Source organism: Odocoileus virginianus, chromosome 8 (assembly GCF_023699985.2).
Source record: "Odocoileus virginianus isolate 20LAN1187 ecotype Illinois chromosome 8, Ovbor_1.2, whole genome shotgun sequence".
In the NCBI taxonomy this organism is placed as follows: domain Eukaryota; kingdom Metazoa; phylum Chordata; class Mammalia; order Artiodactyla; family Cervidae; genus Odocoileus; species Odocoileus virginianus.
This window is the reverse complement of record NC_069681.1, coordinates 58,596,812-58,608,852: the sequence shown is the minus strand read 5'-3', so window position 1 is coordinate 58,608,852 and position 12,041 is coordinate 58,596,812. Positions and strand designations below refer to the sequence as shown.

Below are 12,041 nucleotides of genomic sequence, written 5' to 3'. Positions count from 1 at the left end.
GATCATTTAAAAGGCATTAACCCAGTTAGATACTAGGAAATTGAGAAATAAAGATCAAGAATTTTAAAATAAGGACAATGAGAAACACAATCCCCATCAAAAATCTACAAGATTTCTGACTTTTTTTGATCATCAGAGGCCAACTTTCTAAATTAAGAACCATGATGTTTGAACCAGTAACAGAATCTGAAAGAAGTAATAGGACAGCTAACTTGCCACCACATCTGTTCTTTCAAAGAGCATCTAAGTGAAAATGTAACAAAGATATAGGACTCTTCATTTCCAGAATTCACAAATTGTTTTGCTTCAAGAAGAAGGGCATTTGACACAAGCAATATAATAAAAAATAGGGAGAAGAAAGCAGTGTTTTAATTAGCTTAAATGTAATTGACAAGGAGCCATTTAAAAGAATATCCTTTTACCAGGTGCAGATTTTAGGGATGCTAACTAAAGCAAAAAACTACTACTGCTACTAATTTATGTTGCTTTTTTTTTTTTCCACCCTCTGAGAGTTATCATCAAGATCAGACAGGGTAGAGAGTTCAGATACTGTGTTAGTTAAAAAATAATGTGCATTTACCAACTCTGCAAAAACTGACCCTGAAAAAAACAAGTCCATCTCTTTAACATCTTCATTTTCTTTCCTCACCCTCTGCTCTACCCTTTCCCACTTCACTCTTACCGAAAGTATCATGACTAGATCTTTTTCTTTCAGTTTAAGGCTTGTTCCTGGTTGAATAGAAATTCTCTGAGGAAGGCCCTCTTTCAGATATTGGTATGCATTTACACTTTAGTTTGAAGGAAGTTGATTATTCTACTAGCATCACCAAATGAGGAGTATGAAGGTTTAGAACTAGAAAGAAGAAAAAGGGGTACAGAAATTAGAGGCTCTGGATAAGAGAGCCAAATTTTACCTATTTAAAAAATAGTTTTGCTGAGGGTTAGAGTTAATTATAATAATTTGCTCTAATCATGTGCCTGTACTTCTCTTTTTCCAAACATTTATTTCATAATTATGTTTGTCAAGTAGCTAAGGGTAATGACCCTATTACAGCATCAGAGGGAGAAAAAAAAAAAAACCTAGACCAAAGCAAAACAGATGTTCTATGAATTGCTGGAAGCTGGCTTTGTCACAATTACTGGATACCTGTCTCTGGCTTGGACAGTGCCTCCACAATTGAAATACAGGAAGGGCCTCTCTATGGCCAGCTCTTCCCGCTTATCTGAATTCACTGATGCTGAGCTGATAAATGAGAAGCAAATGAACCAGTGAAAATAGCTGAAATGAACAGTTCAAGCACAGTTCAGGAGCCTCTCTATAAAAATCTATTTGATGCAAGTGGACTCAGGTTGCTGCTCAAGCCACCAAGCGGAGTTCTTTTTTAAAGACAAGAATAGCTAAACATATTGGGGTGAGGAGAGATGCAACTTTGGCTAACGCCTACATTTCAAATCAAAGGAAAAATATTAAACTGAAGACTTAGAGCATTCATTAAAAAAACCAGTAACATGTATGATACCAAATGTTTTACAACAGCATTTAATAGCATATTGAGATTTATGCTATGTAAATGTAGTGTCAAAACGTGAGCCACCAAATCAAAAATTCAAACTTGTTGATGACTACAGAGGCAAGGCTATGAACCTGAAAGTGAAAGGAGACAATGAAGAAAGAAGGTTGGAGACAGTCATCTTGTGGGTTAGCATCTTGTTTGAAGGACAAGTTTAATCCCTCTCTGCTTATCAGTCTTTCCTAGTATCTTCCTATCTCATCTTCCTTGACACCACACTGGTGGGCCAATGAGGTAAGAACTCTTCCTAAACCATGGCTTAATTAGAGAGACAAATGTGCTTTGGTTGCCTAGGGCTTTTAGAATGTGCTACCTCTAGTGCACATAAACCCTTGATTTTATCACCTCCCTACCTACAGACATCGTTCTCACCTAACTCTATGGAAAGTTCTGAAAGTACCAGAAATAGATGCACAGATATCTTTGGAAATCCTCTCGTCTGGTACATGCCAAAACAATGTTCTGTCCCTCTTATGATGGGATACATTATTGTACTGAGCACAGTATACTGGAATTTTGCTTGTTTGTTCGTTGTCCAGCTTTTGTGTTAATAGATGGCATCATGATCCAAAGGCAAACACAAAAAAGAGGAAAGAGAAATTAACAGTGAAACAGATACGCACGAAAAATGAAAGAGAAATTAAAGAGAATAACAGAAACACATGTCCACTGAAAGTTAACTCGGGGTAAACCTAAGGACAGTTTTTTTTTTTTAAATTCTCTAACAAGGACTATATACTTATTTGAGCCTAAAATTTTCCTCAACATATTGTTAAAAGTTTTGAAATGTACCTACATTTAAGAGGCCTCTGTAGAACATTCTTTTCACTTCACCTCACAGTATCTTATCACTTCTCAGTTGTTACACACACATACTCCTTCTTGAATGATGCTTAATTAACTATTGATGGGTTCTGGCATTCTAGGGCTTCCCAAGTGACAGCTCAGTATTCTTTACTAATCGTTTAATGAAAACACTTACATGAATAATGAATCTGGCATTTCCCTAGATACACATGCAACTTTTGTAATAGTAATAAAGGCAGGCATATGCACAGTAGGAACAAACTATTGTGGCTTCCAAACGTTTTCACAAAGCAGATCAGAGAAGTTACGTTGAAAATGAAGTTCCAATTCCTGAGGCTGCTGTTAAAAGTTTCATATTAAGATATACTATTATATTATCAGCACATAATACTAGAAGCATAAAAAGTGATTATATTTGAGAAGCTAGTACCTATTATTTGCTCTATCAGCTCCAAATGGAACAAGCATAACTTAGATTTTAGTAATCACACTGCCAAACCCTATAAAAGAAACACACATATCCATAACATACATACACACAAATTATGTATATATTATATGGCACAGAAAAGCAAGTGTGACTAAAATGTCTGTGAAATTTATGATTCATCTCAGAATTGAACGTTTACAACAGTCTAATCTTACAGGTGAGAAAATGGAATCCCTGACCTTAAGATTTTGCTCCCACAAAACCACAACTGCTATGCTGATCACCACACAGAGAAACTAAGTTACTACAACCAGTTATTTGAACAATGGGCGAATAAAGTGTTTTAACAGACATTACAGGGCACTCATAGAAAAAGACCTGTTCTGTGAGTCAGAAGTTCTAAACCTTGTCTCATCACCACTTATAATATGACCTTGGACAAGTCACTGAGCTTCTCTGATCCTCAGTGTCTTCAACAGTGATATTAGCATAATGACATTTGCAATATTTATATTTTCTAGTTGTCACGTACTTATACTACACACTATTACTATTATTGTAACAACTATTTATCATTAGTAATATTACTAATTTTACCCTTCCTTGAGGCTCTCATCTGTCAAAATTTTTCAGTTCACTTTTCATGCCATGTAACCATATTACACCCTCACAGTTGTCCTGTAAGGTAAGCAGTCTTTCTTATTACAGATGAAGAAATATCTCAGAGTGGCTAACTTGCCAAACATCACACAGCTACTAAGAGCTTGAATGTAAATTTGAATCCAAATCTAACTGCAAATTTCATTAGATTCGCAATATATTGTTTCCTCAAATATATCATGTATGTTCGTGTGGATACACATATAATGTAAATATATAATACCCAGTGCCTATATAACATGGAGGTATATTATTCATTTTATAAACACACACGAATACCGACATATAGGCTCTAAACTCTAAAATGTTCCACTAATTTTTTTTAATTTCAAGACCTAATTCATAAAATAGAGTAGCTATTCAGTCAATACTTGGGAAAAAAGAACTAATACATGGGAGGTGATCAAGATTATTTTAAGTAAAGTGTTAATGAACTTTTGTGTCAGCATATTGTAATAGTGGCTTAATTTAAATCCTCTTTTAAGATTATGTTATTAAAAATTTTGCTAGAGACAAAATATACATGGACTAGTCATGGGTGCAATTCTAGACACAGAATTGAGAATGACGAAAAGGCAGCTATATTCAATAAATGAGGGCTAAAATCTAACCCTGTGTTACAGTTAAAGGAGCAAGAAAGAGCCCTTCAAAAATAACATATGGTTTGAGTTTTTCAAAGAGGTAACATATTATCTTCAGATTTTTAAATTTCAAAAAATCTATCCTATATATTATCCTATCAACACAAGATAATAATGCTTGTCGGGTTTTATTTCTCTTGACTGTTCTATATGAAAATGATAAAGATGATAATTAGATAGTGACATTCAAAAAGAATGTAATATATATATTTCTTTTCAGAGTTGGGAAGGTATGGGAAGTATTAAAAAAGAAGTCTCATTTCTACTCAAACGCAAATATTTAACTACATAAAACACTCCATGATTCCCCTGATCTCCTCCCAAAGAACTCAGGCTGAATGGAAAGATGCTGACACATGTACCCAGTCAGAGCTAGAATGACAGGTCTGGGGAAGGAGATGCTGCTGTTTCCATTATCCATTGAACACCTTGGCAATTCTCATTTCATCCTGAGAATGTGATACTTACTCTTGTACTGCTCTGGCTATGGAAAGGGCCGTAGATCCAGTTTCATTAACGCTATCTAAGGTCACATTTGGCAGGTCATCATCATCACTGTCACTTTTACTTTGTCTGGGAGATAGGCCTCGGGGGTCCATTTGTGCTGGGAAAAAAAGGCATATATAATGAATTAAAATTAGTGTGCAGAAAGTTAACCTTGTCCTGGACCAACATCAAGCACGGAATGTCTCTTCTGTGTATATCACACACATGGCATCCTCTAGAAATCCCAGGAATTAGTGAAAGCGACATATTTTATGGACTGAGCACTCACTGACTCTTTTCCCTTGTTCATCTGATTTATAAAACCGCCATCAGCTCTTGGGAGTTTCAGGGGATGATTACAGAATAGAACGCATAAAATCCACGATATTACCAACTTCTGAGTGGTCAGAAGATGATTAGGTAGCTCGTGAGTTATTGTTCTACCTTCTGGCTTCTTCTTGCTTCTGCTGCCAGAATTCTGGCCATTTTGTTGCATACTAACACTGCCTGGAAGGTGGAGAGCAGGAGGGAGAGGATTTGTTTGCTTATAGCTCTCATCAGAAGCTTAGAGAAGAACAAGGTTTATAAGAATAATATCTAGGTGTAGGTATTTTTCATAGCACAGTGAATCCTTGTCTCATAGTTCATTGTTGCTCTAAGTGGAGATCTGAGAGCAGGAAAATAACAGAACTAGCAGCCTGTCATTTTAACTGTATTTACATGTGTTAGACAGTGCCCTTCATCATTATCCTGATCTCATTTTCCAAAATAGCATTTTCCAGGTAAGATTCTCCTTCACTGCATGCTTGCTGAGGCAAGAAATAGCCCAATGTTCTGACCCTTGTTGATAGGGACCACCAGATCCTGTCAAATGAGAGGGTTACCATCAACATTTAATATATTAATGTATATTTTTTCAAAACTGGTTTCACTTCCACCTCCTTCTCTTTAAGAACAGCTTTAGCAACCACCAACTAGGAATTCCATCAGCCCTCACTTCAAGCACCAAAGAAGCACACCTTCTAAATGGAAAACACTGTGCTAGCTACATAATAGTATTGCTAAAATATATGGTTTCAACTCTCAGCCAGCTCCAACCAGATTCCTGCTCTTCAAACATGCCTACATAAAACTTCTAAAACCACTACTAGTTGCAAGGCAAAATGAACTTAAAATCATGGTTACGATGACATTTGGGTACACTTACAGTTTCATTTTTTTCCTTTTTTTTTTTTTTTTTGTTATTGTGCATCATACATCAGGTAGAGTCGCAGGGAAATGCTGATTTTTCCCATTTTCTTAACCCACACAAGATAATTTCTTATGATTTTACCTAATTCTGACTATATGAATAGAAAAACTGTATCTAGAGAGTTTTGACAGATTTCTAACTAAAGTTGGTTAGGAAGGTCCTAGTATCTGTTGAAATCTAAGGTATGAGTATACTTGACATACATTCTGCAAGTATAAACATACCAAAATGTACTTTGAATAATGGAATAGTTTAGTAAATGTTGGCTAAATTAAAGAGAAAATAAAACTAATCTAAAGTAGTGGTCCTTTGCTGAGGACTTATCTGCCTCCCAAGTGACATCTGACAATGTCTAGAGACACAGAGATTCATCACAACTTGAAGGAAGGGAGATGCTACTGGTACCCAATAGGCAGATGCAAAGGATACTGTTAGATGTAATACAGTATGCAGGACAGTCATGGCCCCAGGACAAAGAGCCAGTCTAAAATATCAATAGCACCAGGCTGAGAAACTTTGATCTAGATATTTAAGAGTTTGGACAGAGAGGTATCACATCTTATAACTTTTAAATGCATAACTATGTCCTAGTTTCAAAGTCTCTAGCAAAGAAATCAAATCATACATTGGATTATCCATCTTTTCTGGGTCTATCCTCAAATAAAACAATTTACTATCATGTGACTCATCACTGGTCACTTCCACCAATACAGCCCTCACTTTCTCGAACACCAGGAATTATGCAACGATGCACATTAAATTCTTGAGTGCTATCTTCATACCACATGGTGAGACAAAGACTGTTTCTTTTCCATCTGATCTCTAGAGAAGAGTTCCTAGCAGAGAGGGTTGGAGAAACTCTTTGTAGAGGAAAGTAACCAATTTCACAACCATGTAATAACATACAGCTACTTAGGCATTTGGTCATTCCAAAGGCACTGAAGGCATTAGATCATTTAAGATTTATTTTGGCTCCAGGCAATAGAAACTGGCTCAGGCTGCTTTATATTAAATGAATGCGCATGCATGCTAAGTCCCTTCAGTCGTGTCCAATTCTTTGAGAATCTATGGACTGTAACCCACTGGGCTCCTCTGAATATGAACTTTTCCCAGGCAAGAATACTAGAGTGAGTTGCCATGCCCAGCTCCAGGGAAATCTTTCTGACCCAGGGATTGAACCTCTGTCTCTTAAGTCTCCCACATTGGCAGGTGGATTCTTTACCACCATGCCACCTGGGAAGTCCCTGGAATGATTCTCAGAAGCTCACAGAAAGGAAGGTACAGATGAACAGCCACAACTCAAGTAGCCCAAGACACAGGGATGATGCAGACAGATCAACCAGAAATTCACAGATAAGTCTCCTGTGCAATCCCACTACAAAATGATTTCTTTAACACTTGTTCATAACTGCTAAACTGAGTCAAGAAATTTAGTATCAGACCCATTGTGTGGTCTTACATAATACCTGTAAACATCAACAATTTAAGATTTAAAGTTCTTGAAACACCATGCACTAAGGACTCCTTTGCCAAGAGATCAAATGAACAAATAGCCAAAGAAAAGAGGATATTTTTGGTGGTCCCATTTTCATCAAGACAAACAGAGATCACTTGGGAAGTCGTATCACTCAAGGAAGAGACAGGAACTTAAACAGCAACCAATTTGGCTGGGAAAGTTAGTATCACTGCGAGACAGATTCCAAATAACTGGTGTGAGAGCTGATCATCTAAATTATGCTATGTTTATATCTTTAATGAAAGCTTAAAATATGTTAAATATAATGCCTTTTCTGATGTACTTTTCAGGAACATTATAATTGAGGATCTCTTTCCAATATTTTCAATAAATATTATGAAATACATCTGCTGCCATCATGCTGGGAAACTCTTCTTACCCATACCTTCAGCCAAGTTGAGGAAGTAATTAGAAAAGCTTCTTAAAATCTGCATTGCTGATTAGGTCAGATGATTAGCTAATCTACATAGTTGCATAATTCCACTCTATTTTTATTAAATGTGGGGTAGGGGTATATCTATCCTCCCTAACCTCCAATAGTCTTTGAGTTTCTCAGCTCATTTAGGGAACACTAATTCTTTGAGGTGCCCACAGACAGAAAATGGAAAAGTTACCAGGGCATTAGAACCAAAAACATACCTCTCTCTCTGAGTAAGATAGCACCAAGTGAAAGCATTGACAAGAATGCAATAAGCATCCAAAAAGAATCTACATTTCAGATTTTGTTCCTCTTAAATGAAAAAGGGATCAGACAGCAGTAGATGGTCTAACTCATTGCTGAACAAAGTATCATCCCTGAGAGAGAGGTACTGGGAACATAGTGTGAAATTCACTCCATGTCATGAAATCCTGGGAGGATAGCTGCAGAAATCCAACACCTGAACTTGAACCTATTTACTCTTTCAACCTTCCTTCAAACACCCACCTGTAATCACTGTCACTATGAAGATCACTCCAATGAATTTTGTCTCCTTGAGTTCAGGCCCTTGTGTGACTGCTTCCCCCAGCAACTGTGGACTTGGCTAGATGACGTGAAGTCATTCTAGATTGAGTGAACACATTCCAGCCACTAGATGACCGGCCTTCACAGGAGTGACTAGCATGAAAACTGCCCAGCTAAACCCATTTCAAATGTTTGCCTTACAGAACTGTGAGTAAATAAAAAGAGCGCTATCCAGTCTTGGCCTGGAGAATTTCATGGACTGTATAGTCCATGGGGTAGCAAACAGTCAGACACAACTGAGCGACTTTCACGTGCCAGTCTAGTAAATTGGGGGTTGGTTTGTCACAGCATGCCAGGCTTCCCTGTCCTTCACCATTTCCCAGAGTTTGCTTAAACTCACGTCCATCAAGTCAATGATATCATCCAACTATCTCATCCTCTGTCACCTACTTCTCTTCCTGCCTTCAATCTTTCCCAGCATCAGTCTTTCCCAATGAGTTTTCACATCAGGTCTTCACATCAGATGGCCAAAGTATTGGAGCTTCAGCTTCAGCATCAGTCCTTCCAATGAATATTCAGGGTTGATTTCCTTAAGACTGACTGGTTTGATGTCCCTGCAGGTCTTCACATCAGGTGGCCAAAGTACTGGAGCTTCAGCTTCAGCATCAGTCCTTCCAATGAATATTCAGGGTTGATTTCCTTTAGGATTGACTGGTTTGATGTCCCTGCAGTCCAAGGGACTCTCAAGAGTCTTCTCCAGCACCACAGCTGTAAAGTATCAACTCTCTGACGCTCAGCCTTCTTTATGGTCCAACTCTCACATCCATATATGACTACTGTTAAAACCGTAGCTTTTAATAAATGGACCTTTGGATATGGCTGTCTATAGTCAATTAAAACTTAGGACTTTATTACATACGGGGCTATGGAACACACTTTTGATAATACATTTATACAACTGATATGCTGACGTCATTTGGCTTCAGTTGTTCAAATATAAGCTTGACTTTTCTAGCATATCAAGATAGATGATGAGAGAAAAATTCATAAGTAAATAAAGCTTGACTCAGAGGACAGTCAACTCCAGGATCAGAACTGGCTCTTCTGGCTCTCACTCTACTTACTGATGCTTTGACAATGCTCTGTTGTCTTACTTTTTAAAATTTTTGTTACTGCTAATGGGGGCAGGAGGAGAAGGGGACGACAGAGGATGAGATGGCTGGAGGCATCACCGACTCGATGGGCATGAGTTTGAATAAACTTCAGGAGTTGGTGATGGACAGGGAGGTCTGGCGTGCTGTGATTCATGGGGTCGCAAAGAGTCGGACACGACTGAGCGACTGAACTGAACTGAACTGAATGAGACTACCTCTCTACATAGTAGCAAGTGTCATTGTCTATGTAACCCCAATGAAGACTTAAAAATCCAATCAATTATGTAAATCCTGGGGTGTGGGTACTGTGTTAATATATATATATGCAATTTATTCATTTTCCCCAAATTCCTATCTGCACATTTGACAGTGTAATGGCTTCTTCCCCCATTATATTAAATACTAACTTCATAATATTATTATAATTCCCTACTGCAAGGTCTTCTAAATGATAGTACCATTGGAAATCTCTGCAGCTTTCAAGACTTGTTGGTTGTATCTTTTATTTTCATCCCCAGCCTCTTAATTAATATTGACTGAGGGATTTGGGGGGAAACTAGTACCTGTGGCTGGTGATTTTTCTTTCGGCCAACCAAAAATTAACTCTTATTTCACTAACACTCTGAGGCTTATTACATTCAATGGTTACACCTGATACACCTGTAAAGTCTTCTAATTTTCTTGACATGTTATCTTCAGTCCCCTCTTCTGCAGAAGCGAAAGAAGCATTCTCCAGCACTGCACCATGAGTTTTATTTCACTTTCTGTATCAGAATCAATCACTAAGGTTTTTTGTCTCTTTGCTGGTCTAATATTCACACTGTCTGAATCAGAACTATGTTATGAAGAACTATCATCTTCTGAGACACTAGCACATATGTCGCTTGGACAGTAACAGAAAGTAATCTACATAAAATTCACCCAAAAATTTTCCTTCATTCAAAATTTTGTGATGCATCATTTTTGAAAATTTGACATTTATAGTATATACAAGGTTGGAATAAGAACATAATGGAGCAAAATGTAAATGATAATGACAACCGTAAGTTGTATAATGAACCCTTGATCAATTTTAAGCTCTAGTGATATGCCCTACCAGAAACTTTAACAACTCTGCACAGTGATTGTTAACTGTATCACTCTTTAAAAATAAATTAATATGTCCCTGGTCAATAATGTGCTAAATCTCTCTCCCTCCCTTGACTTCAGGGGTAGGCACACTAAGGCTTGTGGGTCTTGCCACATGATTTTATAGATAAAGTTTTATTCCACCATGCTCATGATTTTATCTCTGGCTGTTTTAGGGCTACAATGACAGACTTGAGTAGTTGTCACGGAAACCATATGGCTTGCCATAAAATACCATCTGGCCTTTTGGAGGAAGCATTTGCTGACTCTGCTGTAGACTGTTTAATTCCTTTGAGTCTCTCTCCCCCTTATTTCAACTCTTCTCTCTGCGTATACCTAAATTTTAGGTACCCCATTCAAATCTCATTACCCACCTTCTTATTTCTGTCTCTCTTTATTCTCAGTAATTTCACAATTTCTACAATTTCAGTTACTGTCTCAGTGGAGATGGACACTAAACTCATGTTCCCAGCTCTAACCTCTGCCCTCAATCCCATTTTATTCATATTTCCAGCATTCTACTCCATCTGAATGTCCAAAAGTAATTTGAAAGTTCAGTCCTGTTCTTCTTTCAAGCCTCAGTGGAGACCCATCATTCTTCTGGTCACCCAGGTTGAGAGCTCTCATCATTTCATGGGTGTGCCTTTCATTCAACCAGATACTAACTGCTATTGCATTCACCCCACACTTCTTTCGAGGTCCCTTCCTTTCTTTTCATAATAAACTCAATAAGCTTCCTCAAAGTACTGCTACATATTACATTTGTCTTCTATGGTATTTCTCTAGTAATTAAGTGAATGAAGGATGTCTAGAGAAATATAGATTCCTCAATCAGTCCTTATTTGAAAGCACTGAATTTTTCCCACCACCTCAACAAAAAAGGTTCAGCAGCCCCCACTAATCATCCTACAATTTCATTTTTCATTTGGCACTCTTATGTGTCCTATCTCTGAGGTCCCTTAATCCAGTTATTAATACATATGGTTATTCCCGTGTCCCGTCTATGCACAATTCAGTCAAAAAAATTCTACACCCTTCCTAAAGAATAATACTTTCCTTTACAAACCTTCGGTTCATTTTCTAACAAAATGTAAACATTCCTTTAAAAGAAAATGCTCATATTTTTGTACTTATGTATTTTTATGGCATTCTTGCACTTTCCATTTTGAATTATACTTAAGCCTATATTTTCCAGTAGTCATGTATGGATGTCAGAGTTGAACTATAAAGAAAACTGAGCACCAAAGAACTGATGCTTTTGAACTGTGGTGTTGGAGAAGACTCTTGAGAATTCCTTGGACTGCAAGGAGATCAAACCAGTCAATCCTAAAGGAAATCAGTCCTGAATATTCCTTGGAAGGACTGATGCTGAAGGTGAAACTCCCAATACTTTGGCTACCTGATGCAAATAACTGATTCACTGGAAAAGACCCTGACACTGGCAAAGATTGCA

General features: G+C 37.4%; 1 protein-coding gene across 9 annotated transcripts in view; it reads right to left on the bottom strand.

Moving 5' to 3' along the window:
* The window catches only part of KLF12 (KLF transcription factor 12), a 708,032-nt gene that overhangs the window by 131,556 nt on the left and 564,435 nt on the right, over positions 1 to 12,041 (bottom strand). For all 9 annotated transcript variants that reach the window (XM_070471576.1, XM_070471581.1, XM_070471579.1 and 6 more), the window contains one exon: positions 4,578 to 4,713. In XM_070471576.1, coding sequence (XP_070327677.1) covers positions 4,578 to 4,713 — 136 coding nt within the window. The remainder of the gene's footprint in view (positions 1 to 4,577; positions 4,714 to 12,041) is intronic.